The sequence below is a fragment of the Glandiceps talaboti genome, chromosome 18 (assembly GCF_964340395.1).
Source record: "Glandiceps talaboti chromosome 18, keGlaTala1.1, whole genome shotgun sequence".
Taxonomy (NCBI): domain Eukaryota; kingdom Metazoa; phylum Hemichordata; class Enteropneusta; family Spengelidae; genus Glandiceps; species Glandiceps talaboti.
The window spans coordinates 11,754,894-11,778,327 of NC_135566.1; the positions used below are offsets into that span (position 1 = coordinate 11,754,894).

At 37.7% G+C, this 23,434-nt stretch overlaps 3 protein-coding genes across 3 annotated transcripts; all 3 read right to left on the bottom strand.

Annotated features, from left to right (window-relative positions):
- Window positions 1-6,086: 6,086 nt before the first annotated feature.
- On the bottom strand, window positions 6,087-10,806 carry LOC144449662 (galactosylceramide sulfotransferase-like). Its single transcript, XM_078140235.1, has 3 exons — window positions 10,799-10,806; window positions 9,212-9,904; window positions 6,087-6,480 (listed from the first exon to the last, which is right to left on the bottom strand). Exons 1-3 carry the CDS (start codon window positions 10,804-10,806, stop codon window positions 6,087-6,089), a joined length of 1,095 nt encoding a protein of 364 aa, XP_077996361.1.
- Window positions 10,807-12,133: 1,327 nt separating this feature from the next.
- Window positions 12,134-14,132, bottom strand: LOC144449663 (galactosylceramide sulfotransferase-like). The gene is made up of 2 exons (XM_078140236.1): window positions 14,125-14,132; window positions 12,134-13,214 (listed from the first exon to the last, which is right to left on the bottom strand). The coding sequence occupies exons 1-2, from the start codon at window positions 14,130-14,132 to the stop codon at window positions 12,134-12,136; spliced, it is 1,089 nt and encodes a 362-aa protein (XP_077996362.1).
- A 1,328-nt stretch (window positions 14,133-15,460) lies between these two features.
- On the bottom strand, window positions 15,461-21,550 carry LOC144449664 (galactosylceramide sulfotransferase-like). Its single transcript, XM_078140237.1, has 3 exons — window positions 21,462-21,550; window positions 20,861-21,007; window positions 15,461-16,544 (listed from the first exon to the last, which is right to left on the bottom strand). The coding sequence occupies exons 1-3, from the start codon at window positions 21,548-21,550 to the stop codon at window positions 15,461-15,463; spliced, it is 1,320 nt and encodes a 439-aa protein (XP_077996363.1).
- Between the last annotated feature and the right edge of the window lie 1,884 nt (window positions 21,551-23,434).

Here is a 23,434-nt window from a genome sequence, read left to right on the forward strand (position 1 = left end):
AAAATAAAGTTTTAAGTATACTGTAGTCTTGCTGTGATAAAATCAGGGGAGAGAGAGAGAGAGAGAGAGAGAGAGAGAGAGAGAGAGAGAGAGAGAGAGAGAGAGAGAGAGAGAGAGAGAGAGAGAGAGAGAGAGAGAGAGAGAGAGAGAGAGAGAGAGAGAGAGAGAGAGAGAGAGAGAGAGAGAGAGAGAGGGGGGGGGAAGGGAGGGAGGGAGAGGGGGGAGGGAGAGAGGGCGAGAGAGCACAGGAGGGCAAAAGATCAACTCATCTAGAATATCAAGATGTAGATTATATATCAGTCAGTAAAAGCATACCAGATACTGGGATAATATGGTGAAAATCTCTGGAAGGTGTCATTGCATAGATATTTATAACTGGTAAATGCTAATTATAAATATTAAATACATTTTAAAAACAAAGAATATGGTAATATATAACTAACTTTTCATTACACAGATACTAGTACTTGGCGTTCTGTTACATGAAATGAATATATAAGAATACTGTAATTCTTCCTAAATTTAAATGGTAAAGCATGCAACTATGCTTTGAGAATTTTTCTAGTGTTGGCTATTATTCTGAATTAAAATTACAATTGTGATCAGGAGAGGGTATTGTTATCACCTTCATGTGTTAAAATAACACCAGATAGCTCTCTTAGTTTTAACCCCCTCCCAAAATTCAGGGTTTTTTTTTGTTTCTTTGTTTCTTTGTGTGTGTGTGTGTATGTATGTATGTATGTATGTATGTATGTATGTATGTATGTACCGGGGTATGTATGTACGTACGGATGGATGGATGGATGGATGTCTCAATGGAACACTCAACCTCAATTTGTGTATTTGTTGTGGAATGCCATGACTGTAAAATGGTGGGGGGGGGGGGTTTACGGTAAAAATTTGAGTCAGGAGGGGGGGGGGGGTTATGAAAAATTTTCAAGCCAAGCAGAGGGGTTTCTCAAATTTTCTGGATTTTCGAAGCAATTCCTCCGAAACCCCCCCCCCCCCCGGTCATAAATAATAGTCTAACACTATCGTGGTGAAGCATAGCTGAATCACATCGACGTCACACAAACCTACTGCTCAGTATTTCTCTTTTTTTTCACTTATTGATTTCACCAGGAAATTAAAAAAAAACATACATAACAAATAAATAAAAAGTCAAAGAATATTCAATCAAATACATCAGTAATTCCATGGACCTGGTGGGGGTTGTAGAAATAGTTCAACAGAACTAGTCTAGCCCACAAAATACTGAGTGTAACTCGGGTAGTGGAAAAATAAAAAAAAATGTGATAACAATAATTGTCAAAATATCGCTTTGCATGAACGAATAAATAAGATTTACAACAACAACAACAACAACAACAACAACAACAACATCATCATCATCATCATCATCATCCGCCATATTGGAAGGACGTGTGTTGGTGACGCTCCGCCAGTGCTCTGGTTTACGCCTTTCAAGAAGCCGTAAGTTTTACAGAGAGACACAAGCTGTCGTGAGTACATTTCTGTAACGCCACTCAGCTAAGTTTTAATCTCGTTCTGTGGTCGCTACAGTGTATTTTGTCAGTTCTCGTTTCGTTCCCTGCCACGGCCGGAACCCGTAGGTGGACAAGATGGCCACCTGCGGAAACCCCCGGTTCCGTGGCTTGACCCGAAAACATGCAATACGATGCAGTAACATTGATGGTATACCCGTTGAACGCTATGTTCAGGAAGTAGCAAGCATCATAGGTGGTGGAAACATTGCTGCTGCCTCTAGAATGAACAAGGCCGTAGTAGTTTTTCTTTCAAAACTAGAGGATGTTGAACAAATGGTCTCAAGCAGCTTCGCCATTGACGACGAAATGGTCGAGGTGGAGCACATGATAAAACCGGCAGTGAAACTCGTTCTTTCAAATGTACCCCCATTTATACCAAACGAATCTATAGAACAAGAATTGAGAAGGTTTGACAGAGTTGTCGGTGAAACTAAAGCCATTCCTCTAGGGTGTAAAGATGCTTCCCTCAAGCATGTCATGTCTTTTAGACGACAAGTCTACATTTTATTGAATAATGATGTCCCCATTAACGGAGTTATACATGTAAAATATGAAGAACGAGTATATCCTATTTACGTATCCATGGACGAATTACGGTGCTTTGGGTGCGGCAACAAAGGTCACATACGAAAAAATTGTCCGTACAAAACAAATTCGTCAAATAAAGAAAATAACGATAATACTGATAAATATACTGTAACAGAAAACATGCAACTTGTCAATGAATCAATAGATGCTGAACTTGAACATGCAAATAACGATAAAACAGTCCCAGATAAAACAAACGAATCAACAAGAAACAACAATGAAAATGCAAATACCGATGACACCGAAGCAATGCAAGGCGTCACTGAAATACCTAAGCCAAATAGTTATGTAAATGAAAATAGCACATATGTAAATTCTGAATTACAAACAAATGCTACATCGCACACCAATACCACAACCAAAAGAAAACGAGTCAGACAACACAGTGAACCAACAACGACAGATGACGTGGACACAATTCAACGAAACAATGACAAAATAAATGAAAATAACGAACTTTCTGTAAGTCGAAATGAAGACATTGTTACGAACAGCACAAAACATTCAAACGAACAAACAGACAATATACAAGATCCCAAAGACAGCAACGACGAAGAGAGGGTACGAACCCCTCCTTCCCCATCCCTCTCTTCTATACCTAAAGTCTCCTTTGACTATCCTTCATCCTCTTCCTCCTCCTCTGCCTCCCCTCTCTCCCTTGTTATTTCCGAGACGCCTTTCTCGAAACTAGGCTCGTCGCAAGACATTTTCTTTGATACGCAAACTTCAATGGAAGACATTCAAGTGCAAACACAAAATTCGTTTGAAATTCTAAGCTACAATTCTGATGATCAAGACAGCGAATCAATAGCATCAAAGCTGTCAGACATATCAGAAATATCAGAATACAAACTAATAAAACCAACCGCCCTTGTAGAATTTCTTGAGGAAATAAAAGGGTCCAAAAAAGTTATAGAAAGATGCCAAGAATACTGCGAAGATACAAAACTTCTTGCGAAATCATTTCAAAATTTACGCCGATCCTCACTCCTCTCCAATCAACAAAAAATGCGTGTTCAAAGAGTTCTTGTAAAACTTCATATGTTCTTAAAGACTCAACGGTCAACCCAAGTCAAACCATAGTTAATGGATCACAAACTCAATAGAACACTTCTTAACCTAGCTGTTACACTACTCGTGATGAGCTCTATATCTGCAATCACATGGAATGTTAACGGCTGTCTTGATCCACTGAAACGCTACAATATCTTCTCACACCTGAAATCAAATCACAACAACGTCGACTTTTACTTTCTTCAAGAAACACATTCAACTTTAGTAAATCAAGCTCAGTGGCAACTCGTTTGGCGCGCACCGATTTACTTCTCACATGGAACAAGTAGCTCTGCTGGTGTGGCAATAATGCTAGCACCAAATAAACAGTACAATTTGATCGCTTGTAATAACGTAATCGATGGTCGCCTACTACACTTACACTTAAACATCAATAATCAGACTTGTCATCTTATCAATGTCTACGCTCCAAACGATGGAGAGGAACGTTTACACTTTTTCACACCTTAAAAAACTCGTTAGTAGCATTGAAAACGACACAATCATCATTGGTGGAGACTTTAATTGCACTCTGAAACCAGACTTAGACAGAACCTCAGAAACCGAAACTCACCTAAAATCATCACACTTGCTATCATCAATAAATCACCGCTTCAAATTGTCCGACGCCTGGCGTTACTTTCATAAAAACAAACGCAACTACACTTGGAAACGGGGGGAACACAAATCTCGAATCGACACCTTCTATATAAACAAAGCCTTGACAACAAAAATAAAAAATGTGTCCATAGCTACATTAAACAACCTCTCAGATCACTGTATAGTTACACTCAACCTCTCCTCACAACATGTATGCAACAAAAACCCCGTGTGGTGCCTCAATACAAGCATACTTGATGACGAAGACATATCTTAAAAAGATATCAATTCATTCTACCAGAATACTCGAACAATACATAAATACTTTAAAGTCTTCAATTCCAGCTAAATGGACAGAAAAAATAAAAATGTCTTTCCAACAAGACGTTGACCTTAACGTAAAACAAAACGTATCTCCAGACTACTTCGAAATAGTGTTCGACAATCCTGAACAAGACATCCTTCTAAACTGCCCGTTATATAAAACTGCAAAAGGATCAATATACAAATGTCTCATTATGATTAACTTCTACACTAAGAACCGAAGTCGCATTGACACGGTCTGGAGAGACATCCTCTCCATACCAAAAAACGTTAAACCAGATTTCAAATCCTGCTATACAAATCTTACGACGAAACGTGAAGGCGATCTACAATGGAGAGTGTTACATGGGGCGTATGCAACAGGTAGTTTCATGCATAGATTAGGCGTCACCAATACTGCAAACTGCGTATTCTGTAATGATAAAGACGATCTTCTTCACATATTCCTCGAGTGCCCTTGTCTGATACCTCTTTTCAAACTTCTCCGTAACATCTGGCACAAACTTATGGGAAGTGAAGGCAAAAATATTCACTGGTGGTTCGTTTTAGGCCCACCCTTTCACAAAGGTCGCACTGATAAAAACACTCATGCATTACTGAGCTACATCCTCACTACAGCTAAAACCAGCATTCATATCTCGAGAAGGAGGGTAATCAATGAAGAAACCAAAGCTTCGAATATCGACGTAAACAAACTATTCAAAACACGCGTGAAACACCGAATTTCAAATGACTACGTGTACCACAAAATTTACACCAGTATCAATACCTTTGAAACTAATTGGTGCATAAATAATGCAATCGTTTCGATCGAAGACGAAACACTTGTATTCGCCGATATCATTAAATAATATCACTATGTTCGTTATTTCTCTGCTCGTCAGTACTGCTTCCCGGCAACCGTGTACGTGTACCTCCGTGTATTTTGTTTACTTTTATGCCTTGTTTATTATTATTACTTTTATTCAGAGAACATTCACACACACTCTGCGCAATTGCGTGAGTGGCCTGTACATTTGCATTTTAACCTACTCTTCTGGTAAAAAACAAGCTATCACAACCAACTCAGCTGTTGTCTCGAATCAACACAACAAATGTATAACTTTCACCTGCTGTCAAGTACAGGCCACTCGCTATTGCGGCCTTGACCAGAAAAAGCTCTGGGCATCGTACTCCTCACGAGGCTGTGCCGACACGTTGAGATTTGTTCCCCCCTCCCACCTCGCCCTACCCATGGAACTAATCGTAACTGTCACTGCAGTCAGCCTAATGGTCGGCAGGGACACACATACTTACCATTCTGCTTTCTTACAGCTCAAGTCAAATATTTGGTTGTATATATATATAGAAGAATCGTTGGATGTACATTGGAATACACAATGCCGACAACTACAATAAACCTGTCCTTTTTCAACACGACATGACTTGAAGTCATGCCCCCATATAATTAAAAGCTGAAGATTACAGAGCCAGCTGTATATACAAGAAGATTCCTTAGATGTACATTCGAAATAATGACAAGTTTCATGAACACTTTCTTCACAATTGTCAATTTGTTTTGACTTGAACCCAAGACTTTGAACATTTCTTTCCATGCCATTGAAACGGGCACTTTGTTTATTCTTTTGTAAAGTATTTTTAACCAAGTAAATAAAGGTTTTTGTGAAAAGTCAAAGTCATCATCATCATCATCATCATCATCATCATCATCATCACCATCATCATCATCAACAACAACAGCAAGATAAACACACACACACACACACACACACACTATTTCTAGGCAGTAAGTAATGTATGTATTCCATTTTAAGCAGGGAGGGATAATTATCAGAATCGAATCCCGAATTATTCCGTCTGCAAGCAGGACTATCTCACATCCATGCTCGGGCCTAGGTGCAGTGTTGATTCGGAGATCTCGGACAGACCATGGATGTGATTGGACCTTCGTTTTAGGCACACATACATTTAAATTTAATTAACAGGAGCATGAGTTGTTGTTGTTGTTGTCTCGCTAGACGAACCCAAAAGGAACTCGCCTGGAATGGTCGTTTTACCAAGTGAAGCCTTCTTTAGCATTGTGTGAAACTTATCAACTCTAAAGAAAGCTAGTTCACATCGCACTGTTACATTTTTTCTCATGATCAGAGCATCTTCACGATTTTGATAACGTCTCGTTTCGGTTGGATCAACACATTCGTTATAAAATTTATTTTGCCGTTCACGAAATTTCTTCAGATCTTTGTCAAAATCTGGACCATAGTCTTCCATTTTCTTCCAAAACGTTTCATTAAAATGTTTATACAGTTGTACGTCAGCATTATTCCACTTGGAGATACGCTCAGCCAGAGTCTTTGATACTTTATAAGGGTGAGGTTTTGTTTTTTTTTGTTTCTCATCTCCAATGGAATAGTCAGGCGGGTCGGGCGGGCGAAATAAAAAAAAAGGGGGGGCAAGAAAAAAAAATGTATTTTTTCAGTTCTATTCTCTGTCCTTTCTGTCCTGTTAGTCTCTATACAACTTCATTTCTCTTCTCTTTATTGAATTCCTTGTTACAAGTCTCTTTCCTTCATTTTAGCAAGGTTGACAAGTCTGTAGAACAACTTTGTAAGAAGATGATTAAATACTTATCATCCTGATGGGTGTATATCTGTAGCCATGAACTATTGTGTGATTTTATCAGGAGTACTAATACATTCGTCCTATTAATCAAAGTGGCATTGCCATCGCTAACAATGTTTTCAAGTTATCCAATTTGAACTTTAGTATGTAACTTTTTGAAACACGTACGTGATTTTCATCAGTGTGCTAGATGAATTTTCATTTATATAAACCATTACTTCTATGAAACATTTTTCTTCAGTGTGAACTTGTCAAAATAATCCACCAGATAACATTTCAAACATTTCTAGAACTCAGAACCCCTTTGGGATTTACTGTTTAAAAGTAATTAAAAGTAATAATGTAAACATCGGAATGTCTTCAAAGGTCATGCATGTCATGGGTCATGAAACGCTATGGAGTCGGTCATTTCCCTGATAATACAACTGATTTAAAGCTAAAAACTGGTCAAGAAATTAGGAATGCAGTATGACTTTTACCAATTTTAAGCATAATTTTGAAAATGATGGAAATATTCTGAGCTATTATTGCATTGCAGCAAAATGTACCGCGTGACAGTATTAATTTTGAGCCCTGTCCCTCATCAAACCTCAACGGCTTCTGCCATGATGAAAGACACATGCTGCTCTGACGTAACAAAGGGGTTGGGTGGGTGGGTGGGTGAGAGGGGGGGGGGGTTAGACGGCGGTGTTCTGCCAAGGTTTCCAACAAGTGGGGACACAGGCCCCTTGGTTCCAAAAAGTGGTGTCATTTGACAGGGAGTGGGGTCAATTATTATTGTTTATGAAATATTCATATAAATTATCTCAGACCACTATAGAGATACTGTGGTCTGAGATATTCCATTACGTATAGACCATTACCTAACAACATAAAAAAATTCCATTCATAATAACAGTTCCCAGTAAGCATGGTAAGCTATTTTTTGAAAACTGTGTACTACACACTACACCTTAGAAAAAGAAGGCAATTAAGATATATATATATATATATATATATATATATATATATATATATATATATATATATATATATATATATATATATATATATATATATGAATGATATATTGTTTAGAAAGATTGGACAGCCAGGTAGTCACAATTTTTAATCTGAATATCAATGAATAGCAGTGCTAAAATTTATAATTCCCTTTTTTCAGACAAGGACAATGACCAACTTCAAAATAAGTCACAGTGAACATATGATTGAATAAAAACTTTGAGAAATCCTAAACTTGTAACCACTTGTTTCATTTTTAAAATTGTTAGTACACTGCTGTGTTTATCATTCCCTCTTCAAATTCATGACATTTTGAAGAAAAAAAATCCCTGACTTTAAAAAGTACCAAATGTGAACGAAAAACTTACAAATAATAGTCAAACAAACTTTAAAATAATTTATTTTTTATTAATTAACCGTTACTGGCTGTGTATCATGATTTGGTCCTGCTATATCAAATGACAGCATAGTTACGTACCGTAAACTTGCAATGATACGGAAAGCTGACATTAGGTGTCCTGGAAACTCAGAACTTGAATCTTTAACTAAAACTATCAACAAAGTCAAAGTTGGGATGCTCTGTAAATATTACATTATTTTTTTTCTGATTTGCACAACAAGTTCGTTCTTCATGTCTGACCGGGCGCACATGCATCGGCCGTCTATAGTGGCCATGCCAGTGATTACGCATTGATTCAGTGCCCAACATTCACATGTGTCACTAGCACTGTCAACATCATGCAACACGATCCCCTAACACAGCTTTTTCGGAATCAAAATACACATGTACTCATTTAATTTAACCCATCAACAAATGAAAATCACAACCTGTCCCATAAATTTGGTTCACGAAGGCTTCTGAGCTGTGGCATGGCATGGCAGATAGATGTTCCGGTAGCAAGTTCAGTGTTTCGCACACGTCAGTGAGTAGGTCAGAGGTCACGACAGTGACAGTAGACAAAACATGTGACGAGAGACGTCCATTTCGATGTCTCATCTAATCATCTAATCCCTCTAATGTTTTAATTTGTAGATTAAGTTTATCAAAGTTGATCTTTTTGTGGCATTTTTTATGTTAACAATAGAACTGCGCGTTGTCACTGTATCTTATATGATGTCAACAAAACTTTCCCTTACGCAGTCAGTATACTTCTTGTGGGATTCACGTCGAGTCAGAGCCTGACCTGGTCCGGCCGTGGACTTAGATAATTTTGATGTCTGCCGTAAAATGAATGCGCCAAAGCGACGCAAAGTGGGGAAATTATTGCTTCATTTGTAATTTTATAATTAGGGGGCCAATGTCGCAAGGTCGTGGCCTCGGCAGAACTGGCCTAAGACGCCATGGGGAACCTTACAATTTTGCTGTGCTCAGGGGTCGGTCGGAAATAAAAAAACTTTTTTTTTTCTGATGTCGGAGCTGCAAATTAGGGTCGGTCGGGAGATGAGAAACAGAAAAATAAAAAGGGCCGCCCTAACGTCTATTAAAACTTCGATGACCTTTGGGGATATACAAAATATCGTCAAAATCCCAGCACAATAATTTTTTCATCAGAAGTAAAGATTCATCGTAGTAATCGGTCAACATAACCAAATCTAATTCGTCTTCCAATTTCTGTATTGTTCTATCAATCATTTCCTTATCGTTGTCATATTTGTGGTTGAATCCCAAAGTGAACATCATGCCATTTCTTAGTTGGTTCTTCATGATTGACGTGTATCTCTTGAAGTAGAGATCGGGATTCGACATGAAGGTTTCCAGTTGGTTTACACCTGGGCGAAGATGCAGCCCTCTTGGAACGTCATAATATCCGAAAGTAGACTCGAACTTGCTTACTGGTTCTCGAATAATCGTTATGTATTTAGCATTAGGTACAACCTTTTCAAGTTCAATTCGATTATATATTAAATGGTTAGCTAACATATTGAAGACGCTACCGTTTTCCTTTGGAGTTTTCTCGAATAACATGTCCCGTGAGAAGTATTTATTTTCATTAAATTTTTGATTTCCACTTGGCAGGGCAAAGATTAACTGATGTCTTAGTCCGTATCTCTGTATAATAGTATTTGTAGTGGTACTTGCTGTCTTATGAGTTTTGAGAAAGACGATTTGATGAAAAGGCTTGCAAGTTGGTAACCCCTCTTGTTTCCTCAATGCTGAGATGTCATTTCTGAAAAGGAAAGAGAATATTACCCATTTTCAGTGTTGACGATACTTGGTTAAAAGCAAACGCAATATTTACATACACTCCGTCACGTAGATTCAACCCGGCGGATGGGGGAGGCACTTGGCTAGGTAGTAGGTACAGGTGTACCCTGGCGGATTCAAATTACAAGAACAAACTGTCAAATGGTGGGGGTTTACGGTAAAAATTTAAGTCAAGGGGGGGAGTTATGAAAAATTTTCAAGCCAAGCAGAGGGGTTTCTCAAATTTTCTGGATTTTCGAAGCAATTCCTCCGAACCCCCCACCCCGGTCATAAATAATAGTGTAACACTATCGTGGTGAAGCATAGCTGAATCACATCGACGTCACACAAACCTACTGCTCAATATTTCTCTTTTTTTCACTTATTGATTTCACCAGGAAATTAAAAAAAAACATACATAACAAATAAATTAACAAAATATATCAATTAAATTAAGTCAAAGACTATTCAATCAAATACATCAGTAATTCCATGGACCTGGTGGGGGTTGTAGAAATAGTTCTACAGAACTAGTCTAGCCCACAAAATACTGAGTGAAACTCGGGTAGTGGAAAAATAAAAAAAATGTGATAACAATAATTGTCAAAATATCGCTTTGCATGAACGAATAAATAAGATTAACAACAACAACAACAACAACAACAACATCATCATCATCATCAACAACAACAGCAGGATAAATACACACACACACACTTATTGAAGTAAGTAGGATTTTAAGGCAGTTGCATAGGTATTACCCCATATTTCTAGGCAGTAAGTAATGTGTGGTAAAATGAGTGTGTTATATTGTTGCGAGTCATAGAGTTGAACGATATAAATACGGATAGCTCTAACGTTGCACTCTAACACTCACACTCTCATACTCTCGTACGGGATCGTTCAGGTCCAAGTCGGGAATTAGTCACGACTGAGAGGAGATTTCGGCTTGCCAGAATCACCTACCCGAGAGCTTCTGGATGTTTTTATTCTCATCTTAAGTATACTTCGAATACAATGGAGTTTACACAAAGACTAAAAATAGAAAATCACACCATAAGATCATGCCATCATAAAAGTTATATACTTTTCTCTGACCAATCATGTGAATTTCAGTTACATCATGTTTGCCCAGATTCGTCATCGCCAGTCTATTTCTGACCTGTGGCCTACAATGCCGAAAAAAATGTAGAATTTATTCCCATAATTCCGAAATACGATATTTTGGATCGTAACAATATAATGACAAGAGAATGGCTTTCGGTATATATATGTAGTGTCGCAACTGTGCAATAAGTCCAACTTTTGGGGTGATAGCTTTAACAACATTTTGGATATGTGATTTCCAGGTAAGATTGCGATCAAGAGTAACTCCTTGCTAGGTTGATGACATGACACACTGTATTTCATTCCCGTCTATTCCTATATTACCCTCAACTGAGATTTTCCTGTGGGGTGTATTAATAATCATGTAATTTGTTTTTTCAGCATTGATCATAAGTTTATTTGCTTGACACCAATCATAGACCTTTTGAAAGTCAGAATTGGTTTGGGTAAGGTTCATATTATTATCTTTGATAAATTTAAATAAATTCGTGTCATCTGCGAAAAGACGGAATATTCGAATTATCTTTCACTATCTACGCCCTCAGCACCATTGGCAAGAATTGTTTTGACCCATCTTTCGTCAGTCAGCACTGTCGTAAAAATGACAATAGTTTACGACGATGTTCTTCAGTAGAGATGTGCTCCATCACCGCCGTAAAGAGGCATGGTTTACGACGATGTTGTCCACTTGTGGTGTACTCCATCGTTCAACAATATATGCCCCGCGTTCCTATAATAGTAGTTTTCAGAACGTGTATTTATGTTACCATGGTAACACAGTAATCATTGCTAGTAGGCAATTAACATGATGTACTCTCTTGTACTGAGCTCTGGATACACCTGTAAACTCTTGTCGGTACATCTACGTTGTTATTTACTAGTTTGAAAATATATTTGCTTATCCCAGGTCAACTTTAAATGCGAAACTAAATGGATGTATTCCATTGTAAGCAGGGGGGGATAATTGTCAGAATCGAATCCCGAATTATTCCGTCTGCAAGCAGGACTATCTCACATCCATGCTCGGGCCTAGGTGCAGTGTTGATTCGGAGATCTCGGACAGACCATGGATGTGATTGGACCTTCGTTTTAGGCACACATACATTTAATTAACAGGAGCATGAGTTGTTGTTGTCTCGCTAGACGAACCCAAAAGGAACTCGCCTGGAATGGTCGTTTTACCAAGTGAAGCCTTCTTTAGCATTGTGTGAAACTTATGAACTCTAAAGAAAGCTAGTTCACATCGCACTGTTACATTTTTTCTCATGATCAGAGCATCTTCACGATTTTGATAACGTCTCGTTTCGGTTGGATCAACACATTCGTTATAAAATTTATTTTGCCGTTCACGAAATTTCTTCAGATCTTTGTCAAAATCTGGACCATAGTCTTCCACTTTCTTCCAAAACGTTTCATTAAAATGTTTATACAGTTGTACGTCAGCATTATTCCACTTGGAGATACGCTCAGCCAGAGTCTTTGATACTTTATAACGTCTATTAAAACTTCGATGACCTTTGGGTATATACAAAATATCGTCAAAATCCCAGCACAATAATTTTTTCATCAGAAGTAAAGATTCATCGTAGTATTCGGTCAACATAACCAAATCTAATTCGTTATCCAATTTCTGTATTGTTCTATCAATCATTTCCTTATTGTTGTCATATTTGTGGTTGAATCCCAAAGTGAACATCATGCCATTTCTTAGTTGGTTCTTCATGCTTGACGTGTATCTCTTGAAGTAGAGATCGGGATTCGACATGAAGGTTTCCAGTTGGTTTACATCTGGGCGAAGATGCAACAGTCTTGGAACGTCATAATATCCGAAAGTAGACTCGAACTTGCTTACTGGTTCTCGAATAATCGTTATGTATTTAGCATTAGGTACAACCTTTTCAAGTTCAATTCGATTATATATTAAATGGTTAGCTAACATATTGAAGACGCTACCGTTTTCCTTTGGAGTTTTCTCGAATAACATGTCCCGTGAGAAGTATTTATTTTCATTAAATTTTTGATTTCCACTTGGCAGGGCAAAGATTAACTGATGTCTTAGTCCGTATCTCTGTATAATAGTATTTGTAGTGGTACTTGCTGTCTTATGAGTTTTGAGAAAGACGATTTGATGAAAAGGCTTGCAAGTTGGTAACCCCTCTTGTTTCCTCAATGCTGAGATGTCATTTCTGAAAAGGAAAGAGAATATTACCCATTTTCAGTGTTGACGATACTTGGTTAAAAGCAAACGCAATATTTACATACACTCCGTCACGTAGATTCAACCCGGCGGATGGGGGAGGCACTTGGCTAGGTAGTAGGTACAGGTGTACCCTGGCGGATTCAAATTACAAGAACAAACTGTCAAATGGTGGGGGTTTACGGTAAAAATTTAAGTCAAGGGGGGGGGAGTTATGAAAAAGTTTCAAGCCAAGCAGAGGGGTTTCTCAAATTTTCTGGATTTTCGAAGCAATTCCTCCGAACCCCCCACCCCGGTCATAAATAATAGTGTAACACTATCGTGGTGAAGCATAGCTGAATCACATCGACGTCACACAAACCTACTGCTCAATATTTCTCTTTTTTTCACTTATTGATTTCACCAGGAAATTAAAAAAAAACATACATAACAAATAAATTAACAAAATATATCAATTAAATTAAGTCAAAGACTATTCAATCAAATACATCAGTAATTCCATGGACCTGGTGGGGGTTGTAGAAATAGTTCTACAGAACTAGTCTAGCCCACAAAATACTGAGTGAAACTCGGGTAGTGGAAAAATAAAAAAAATGTGATAACAATAATTGTCAAAATATCGCTTTGCATGAACGAATAAATAAGATTAACAACAACAACAACAACAACAACAACAACAACAACATCATCATCATCATCATCAACAACAACAGCAGGATAAATACACACACACACACACTTATTGAAGTAAGTAGGATTTTAAGGCAGTTGCATAGGTATTACCCCATATTTCTAGGCAGTAAGTAATGTGTGGTAAAATGAGTGTGTTATATTGTTGCGAGTCATAGAATTGAACAATATAAATATGGATAGTTCTAACGTTGCACTCTAACACTCACACTCTCATACTCTCGTACGGGATCGTTCAGGTCCAAGTCGAGAATTAGTCACGACTGAGAGGAGATTTCGGCTTGCCAGAATCACCTACCCAAGAGCTTCTGGATGTTTTTATTCTCATCTTAAGTATACTTCGAATACAATGGAGTTTACACAAAGACTAAAAATAGAAAATCACACCATAAGATCATGCCATCATAAAAGTTATATACTTTTCTCTGACCAATCATGTGAATTTCAGTTACATCATGTTTGCCCAGATTCGTCATCGCCAGTCTATTTCTGACCTGTGGCCTACAATGCCGAAAACAAATGTAGAATTTATTCCCATAATTCCGAAATACGATATTTTGGATCGTAACAATATAATGACAAAAGAATGGCTTTCGGTATATATATGTAGTGTCGAAACTGTGCAATAAGTCCAACTTTTGGGGTGATAGCTTTAACAACATTTTGGATATGTGATTTCCAGGTAAGATTGCGATCAAGAGTAACTCCTAGCTAGGTTAATGGCATGACACACTGTATTTCCTTTCCGTCTATTCCTATATTACCCTCAACTGAGATTTTCCTGTGGGGTGTATTAATAATCATGTAATTTGTTTTTTCAGCATTGATCATAAGTTTATTTGCTTGACACCAATCATAGACCTTTTGAAAGTCAGAATTGGTTTGGGTAAGGTTCATATTATTATCTTTGATAAATTTAAATAAATTCGTGTCATCTGCGAAAAGACGGAATATTCGAATTATCTTTCACTATCTACGCCCTCAGCACCATTGGCAAGAATTGTTTTGACCCATCTTTCGTCAGTCAGCACTGTCGTAAAAATGACAATAGTTTACGACGATGTTCTTCAGTAGAGATGTGCTCCATCACCGCCGTAAAGAGGCATGGTTTACGACGATGTTGTCCACTTGTGGTGTACTCCATCGTTCAACAATATATGCCCCGCGTTCCTATAATAGTAGTTTTCAGAACGTGTATTTATGTTACCATGGTAACACAGTAATCATTGCTAGTAGGCAATTAACATGATGTACTCTCTTGTACTGAGCTCTGGATACACCTGTAAACTCTTGTCGGTACATCTACGTTGTTATTTACTAGTTTGAAAATATATTTGCTTATCCCAGGTCAACTTTAACTGCGAAACTAAATGGATGTATTCCATTGTAAGCAGGGAGGGATAATTGTCAGAATCGAATCCCGAATTATTCCGTCTGCAAGCAGGACTATCTCACATCCATGCTCGGGCCTAGGTGCAGTGTTGATTCGGAGATCTCGGACAGACCATGGATGTGATTGGACCTTCGTTTTAGGCACACATACATTTAATTAACAGGAGCATGAGTTGTTGTTGTTGTCTCGCTAGACGAACCCAAAAGGAACTCGCCTGGAATGGTCGTTTTACCAAGTGAAGCCTTCTTTAGCATTGTGTGAAACTTATGAACTCTAAAGAAAGCTAGTTCACATCGCACTGTTACATTTTTTCTCATGATCAGAGCATCTTCACGATTTTGATAACGTCTCGTTTCGGTTGGATCAACACATTCGTTATAAAATTTATTTTGCCGTTCACGAAATTTCTTCAGATCTTTGTCAAAATCTGGACCATAGTCTTCCACTTTCTTCCAAAACGTTTCATTAAAATGTTTATACAGTTGTACGTCAGCATTATTCCACTTGGAGATACGCTCAGCCAGAGTCTTTGATACTTTATAACGTCTATTAAAACTTCGATGACCTTTGGGGATATACAAAATATCGTCAAAATCCCAGCACAATAATTTTTTCATCAGAAGTAAAGATTCATCGTAGTATTCGGTCAACATAACCAAATCTAATTCGTTATCCAATTTCTGTATTGTTCTATCAATCATTTCCTTATTGTTGTCATATTTGTGGTTGAATCCCAAAGTGAACATCATGCCATTTCTTAGTTGGTTCTTCATGCTTGACGTGTATCTCTTGAAGTAGAGATCGGGATTCGACATGAAGGTTTCCAGTTGGTTTACATCTGGGCGAAGATGCAACAGTCTTGGAACGTCATAATATCCGAAAGTAGACTCGAACTTGCTTACTGGTTCTCGAATAATCGTTATGTATTTAGCATTAGGTACAACCTTTTCAAGTTCAATTCGATTATATATTAAATGGTTAGCTAACATATTGAAGACGCTACCGTTTTCCTTTGGAGTTTTCTCGAATAACATGTCCCGTGAGAAGTATTTATTTTCATTAAATATTTGATTTCCACTTGGCAGGGCAAAGATTAACTGATGTCTTAGTCCGTATCTTTGTATAATAGTATTTGTAGTGGTACTTGCTGTCTTATGAGTTTTGAGAAAGACGATTTGATGAAAAGGCTTGCAAGTTGGTAACCCCTCTTGTTTCCTCAATGCTGAGATGTCATTTCTGAAAAGGAAAGAGAATATTACCCATTTTCAGTGTTGACGATACTTGGTTAAAAGTGTAACAAATAGTGGGGGGTTACCTCTACTGTTAACGTAACCCTCCTTCAATGTTACTCTCTCTCTCGCCACTCTGTACACGGGATCGACTTGGACTTTTAGGGAATTAGCTCAGACTACACACAATGTTCATGGTTAACCTGGATCATTTGGAAGTGGCCACGGAGCAGATCGAAGCTCCTGACCTCGGACCGTCTCTTCCAAAGACTGAATCCATCATTTTTATTATTCCATTAAATTCTTATAAACATAAAATATACAATACTCAAATGATTGGGTGATAAAGTTATCAGTACCATAAATGACTAAAACGGAAGTATTGCCATCGCCTTAATTCAATGCAAATGATATTGACAAATATGAAAACTAGCCAAACAATGTGATCACGTCATTGTTCTTCCAACTGTCTGTAATCAGTCATTATTTGACACTGTTGATCTTTTAATAACTTAATGTTGTCATCTTGGAAGAATACTATTCGCGCAATGCAAACATTTGTTCTAAGTGTTAATTCATGACAGCTGAGAGTTCACGGTGACCTCGCAAAACATCAAAACTTAGCGAATATTAAAAAGTTGTATTCTGTCATCCGTAACACTATCACCTTTTCCCAAAGTGTGGCGTCCCCGCCACACATTAAAATATTCAAAATAATTGCCTTTCATAAATGAAACACTTTTTATGATTTTGCAAATCGATAGAAAAGGAGAAAAGTACAAACAATTAAAGAAATTAATCTTGGAATATTATGGATGTGTGCCCATTACTTGAACAGCAGTCTGATTTCGAGACAGGCAGTTTACTTTCAAAGATTGGAATTGCAGCGATTATCTTTTTCACATTGACGATAATGCGAGAGGTTATTCAAGAAGTACCTTTAGAGTCATACAGCTCCTCTACCATACAACGTCTGGCCAGACTATACAATCACTCACACAGCCGTGCCTATCTTTTACCCAGATAAAAATGAAACCCTTTTGAATTTTGACTTGTAAAATCTATCATACAGGTACTCTTCAATGACAACTCAAAAATCGAGAAATAGATGATATTTTCATTAAACAAGTGATGTCATTCTTTTTTTGTGAAAAAACAAAAACTTTACGTCGTGTACGATTGAAAAAAGTTGGACTAGCAGTTATCATACGGGTTTTTAGCATTTGAGGCATTTCAGAAATTCTTGCGGAATTTGAAAGGAATCTTTGCATAGACAATAATACAGCTCATTTCGGTCGGATCTCTGTTTTACACTCGAATTTGAAATCAAATATTTATCTTGTACAGCAGATTCAATAAAATACTATATCAACATGGTTCCTTCCTTTACTGTGTAGGAACTTTACATCACAAAATCAGACTCAACTTGTGAGCAACGCATTTATCTGTAGCGTATTCGGCTCACTACAACTCAGAGTCAATAAAACTTCGAGGAGTTTCCAATACTCCATACTTCAATTAATATTCTTATTAAAACTAAAATTTTCTCTAAAAAATCATCATTAGTATTCTTTCTGCTTGTACGCGACTGTTGAGGTGTAAAACAGCATCACTGAAATGGTTGTGTTAAGAAAATAGATTTCAAGAAAATTCTCATCGTCAAGCTAAATCGAGCATACAATTAATATTTCTTACACATTTCTCTGTACACACAGTAAAAAAATTGCTGATCATGAATAGAAATGAGTTTGAGGAATAAAATAATGTCAATCTTTAGCAAAAATCTACTACCGTATGATTAATGAGTTGTTTGTCCTTCAAAAGTCTTAGACACGTAGTTCACATGCATGCGAACTGCTTCGGTCTGCATCAGCGTCCGATACGCGATATCTCCAATGGTAATCGCCTGTCAGCTGTTCGGTCCCCGTTGAAGGTTTCACTGCTGCAACGTTTGTCAAAGTCTCTAGCGTTGTCTGTTTATTCAGAATTCCACGTTTTGAAACACAATCTCTCCTTCTGAGATGTCTTTAGTCCATCACTGCAATATTTTACGAGTTCTAGTTCGAGTTGAATTCCAACCATTGCAACATAATCATTAAAGTTTCCTTTCGAAAAGTTATCGAGTCATCGATTTCTCACTCACCCAGCGGAGTGGTTTTTTCTTCATAAGTTTAGATTTGTCTCATTACGCGTACAATGGTCCTTCGAGTCCAAGGCCGGTTTTTCCACCAATGTAACGAATTGAGGGGGGTTACCTCTACTGTTAACGTAACCCTCCTTCAATGTTACTCTCTCTCTCGCCACTCTGTACACGGGATCGACTTGGACTTTTAGGGAATTAGCTCAGACTACACACAATGTTCATGGTTAACCTGGATCATTTGGAAGTGGCCACGGAGCAGATCGAAGCTCCTGACCTCGGACCGTCTCTTCCAAAGACTGAATCCATCATTTTTATTATTCCATTAAATTCTTATAAACATAAAATATACAATACTCAAATGATTGGGTGATAAAGTTATCAGTACCATAAATGACTAAAACGGAAGTATTGCCATCGCCTTAATTCAATGCAAATGATATTGACAAATATGAAAACTAGCCAAACAATGTGATCACGTCATTGTTCTTCCAACTGTCTGTAATCAGTCATTATTTGACACTGTTGATCTTTTAATAACTTAATGTTGTCATCTTGGAAGAATACTATTCGCGCAATGCAAACATTTGTTCTAAGTGTTAATTCATGACAGCTGAGAGTTCACGGTGACCTCGCAAAACATCAAAACTTAGCGAATATTAAAAAGTTGTATTCTGTCATCCGTAACAAAAGCAAACGCAATATTTACATACACTCCGTCACGTAGATTCAACCCGGCGGATGGGGGAGGCACTTGGCTAGGTAGTAGGTACAGGTGTACCCTGGCGGATTCAAATTACAAGCACAAACTCTACAAAAATTCAAAAACTTTCTGCCAGAAAACATGAATCAAAAATCTGAATATCGACAACCGGACTACTACGTGAGAACACACACACACACACACACACACACACACACACACACACACACACACACACACACACACACACTCACACACATACTCAAACACACACACACACACACACACACACAATCATATCCTCACCGTGTGAAGTACATCCCCCGTTTTATTTCGTTACGATGTTACTCAGATGTAATTTATCCCAAGATTTGCTGAACATGAGCCAAACATTGAATTCATGTCTGTTCTTTTCCTTTGTAATTATGTGGACTTCATAGTATGAAATGGAGTTGAAGGTACGTGTAAATGCACCTTCGATTCCGATGCACATCAAAGTCCCCTCCCCTTAGAAATATTAAGTTGAAGGTAACATACGTCAATATCAAAACTGACGTCTTATGGTCGATGGAAACAGCAAGCTTTATATAACATAATGGTAATCACAATTATTCATTTACAAAGAACATCGCGTAAACCACAACTTCTTTCACCACCGTCCAACATAGACAGTAAGATACGTCGTGACGTTCCGCCCTCACCGGTGGTGGGGTCGGCCGATGTGTGAGGGCGCCCCGTCACGGCCAACTGTTGTTTTTTTCGATCTGTTATTATAGTATAAAAATAAGCCTGGTTGACGAGAATAAATATTATGATATACGATAACATTTAAACATATTCTGAAACTATATTCACTAAGGAAATGGTAGACGAAAATTAGTTGAACTTATAACTATATACAAAAGTTAGTTAAGTTTATTTCAAATGCTAAGGCCTCGGCCCATCGCACAAAACATTTTACATAACAGTAGAGAAGAAAAGGAACAAAGAACTGAATATCATTCTACTAATAATTGACGGAAAAATACTTAAAGGTAAAAATATGACAGATAACTATATAATATTATGTATTATTTACATCTATTGGACTAATTTGTGTATCTCGTATTTCATCATTTCGCCAAGTAAAACATTCATTGTAATTGATTTTTCAATCGACTCGTTATCTTTAACAAATCAAGTTCATCTGACCAACCACGGGACCTGTAATTATTGAGATGTTTGCGTACTGATTTATACTCCCCTCTCCTGAGAATGTCGTGGAGGGCTCCCTACTGTCACCGCCAAGGATGGACGTAGTTCTATAACGCAGTGATATCGGTGTCCTCTGTAGATAGAGGCAATATTTATACCAGTTATTGAATTCAATGTTCCTATGTTGTCGTTAGGCCCGCCATCTCATTCTGAGAATTGCGACGTCGCAACCTCCTGTTCTTGAACCGTGTTTGACGAACTATTAAAATTAAAGTGAATTACTAACCTGGATGAAGAGAAGACATATTTTATGTCCATATTGAGATCCATCCAGAATAGCAGTACGTAACCCACAGGTGAAGTTACTAGCAAGATTCCCAACATCAATTTGTATTTGTCCATTTCAGCAAAGTCGGCTTGTGTAACATTAACACTGGAACGACAGGATAAAATTACATAAATATGATGAAAGTCGACAAGTGTATCTAGCCTACATGTAGACGTGTGGGACTGACTCTACTATTTCTGCTATCCTAACTGATATTTTCGCTCGTCCATCTCTGACCGAAAATCAAAATGCCAGTCTAATATGATACATGTAGCAGAAATCGTGTAGTTGTGTTAAGTCCTTGAAGTCTACAGATAGGCTAAAGTGTATCACAAGCGTGTTGGGTAGTAATTTAGCTTAAATCTGCGACCAGTTTCGTATCATGAGATGGCCTTTTTTCAATAAGTTTAAAGTAGGTTAGGTATTACAATAACCACAGATAATCCCATAGTACTTTGCGTCTGAGCGTGCTCAGTCTGGATTGCAAGTTCCCTGCTGTTCCAATAGCCAAAATGCGAATCGTAAGTTCGTGTCATTCTACAGACTGATCATGCATCACGGTACCATGGCAGAACTTATGATATCTGTAGGAATTACTTTGTATTGTGTTTTCATGTTGTGTTTTGTCCACTGTTTTGATTCATCCATTGTTGATATACACAAAAATTGTTGCCTCGTGTGAATGGTTGAATGGTTAGTAGTTGAAAAATCCAGTAACTTTCTTTCTTGTGTCATTCCTAATCTGTATAATTAGCAGAAAAAATTCCATGTCTTCAATATTATGGTTGGCAGAACACGTGTTGATACATTTCAGTGACACTGTATTTTCTTCAAATTTGTGATATGAACATATAATTAGCATGTCAGTTTTCACATTCTCTGAATTGATTAATTAATTTTTTAAAAATGGGCTCCAGAATGAGACTGGGCCAAGAAAAGGGAAATAGCATGGTTATCCCTTAATACCACAATATTCCATTGTCGTACCGGGTAACCTAGTTAACATTTCCAGTGGAGTATTCATAATGGTAATGCATAGAACTCCAAAAAAAAAACCTCTTCAATATTGAGATGGAGTTTTACTGCACTAACTAATTGGTTCTGAATAACATATTTTATCAAATCTTTATAACTTTAGATCAGCCAGTGTTGTAGTAAAAGAACAAACTGCATACGAGACTATGTTGTATAACGGGAACACAGACTTTATAAAGCCTAGAGCTACGAGATACAGGTCCCCCCCCCCTCCAGCTCCGTGGTCAAAACCCAAGTCCCTACTCTGCGACGCTATGGTCGTTGCGGCGCGTTGCAGTATAAGTCATGCATAAGTCATGTATAGTATAAGTCATGTAGTATAAGTCATGGTTTCAATGTTGTTCCCGGATGGAATGAGCATGTGCGTAACTTTCATAATGCTGCTCGGGATGCTTTCAAAATGTGAGTGGTAAATGGCAGAGATGAAATGGCAGACCCAAATCAGGCCCATTGTTTGGATTCATGTGGAAAACCCGTACTAAATTTAAACAGGCCCTTAGATCATGTAAAAGAGATGAGGGTAAAGTTAGGGCTGATGCCATGGCCAATAACTTAACACTTGGGGGTTCACGTTTTGGAATTCAGGGCATATTACGATGGGTGGCCATTCCACTCTTCCAACCAGTGTGGGTGGTAGTAATGGTCATGGAAATATAGCAAACATGTGGAAAAAACATTATGAGAGTCTACTTAATTCGGTCAAAAACAGTTGTGATAAAGCATTTGTTTTGTCCTCGTTTGACAGAGTTGATTTTCATGGTTACTACCAATGAGATTAAAGAGTGTGTAAACAAACTTGAAAAGGGAAAAGCATGTGGTAATGATGGCATCGCCTCGGAGCACCTGATTTATGCTGACCCTATTCTTACTGTTATTTTGAGCTTGTGTTTTACTAGCTTTTTCATCCATGGTTTTTTTTACCAGAGATGTTTATGCATGCAGTTATTTGTCCCATTGTGAAAGACAAGTTTAAGGACCTTACATCAGCGGATAATTATAGGCCTATCGCATTGGTAACGGCCATTTTGAAATTGTTGGAATTGTGTATTTTATCACGTATTGTAACTTTAATTGAAACCAGCGATCTACAATTTGGATTTAAAAGTAATCACTCTACAGATATGTGTATTTTTGTACTCAAAGAAATTATGGATTTTTACAAGAGACATAATACACCTGTATTTTTGTGTTTCATGGACGCTACAAAGGCTTTTGATAGGATTAATCATTGGACATTATTTAGAAAATTGATTTGTAGGGGCATTCCATCATTTATAGCCCGCATTTTACATTATTGGTATAGTAAACAATTATTTTTTGTACGTTGGGCTTCTGCAGTGTCAAACCCCTTCGATGTTAGTAATGGTGTGCGACAAGGTAGCATTATTTCACCTAAGCTTTTTGCTGTATATGTCGATGATCTTAGTACGAAGCTTCAGTCGGCCCGCGCTGGATGTTACTGTAACTTGGTAAACACTGTCATAAACCACTTATTCT

Bases quoted from the DNA above. Each gene is read 5' to 3' on its own strand.
- LOC144449662 (XM_078140235.1), bottom strand. The intron at 6,481-9,211 runs TTAGGGCGGCCC...AAAACCTCACCC, and splicing joins CATCGAAGTTTTAATAGACG to TTATAAAGTATCAAAGACTC.
- LOC144449664 (XM_078140237.1), bottom strand. From the start codon at position 21,550: ATGGATGAATCAAAACAGTGGACAAAACACAACATGAAAACACAATAC. The intron at 21,008-21,461 runs GTGATGCATGAT...CTGTCGTTCCAG, and splicing joins ATAAGTTCTGCCATGGTACC to TGTTAATGTTACACAAGCCG. The intron at 16,545-20,860 runs GTTAGTAATTCA...TTTCCTTTTCAG, and splicing joins TATGTCTTCTCTTCATCCAG to AAATGACATCTCAGCATTGA.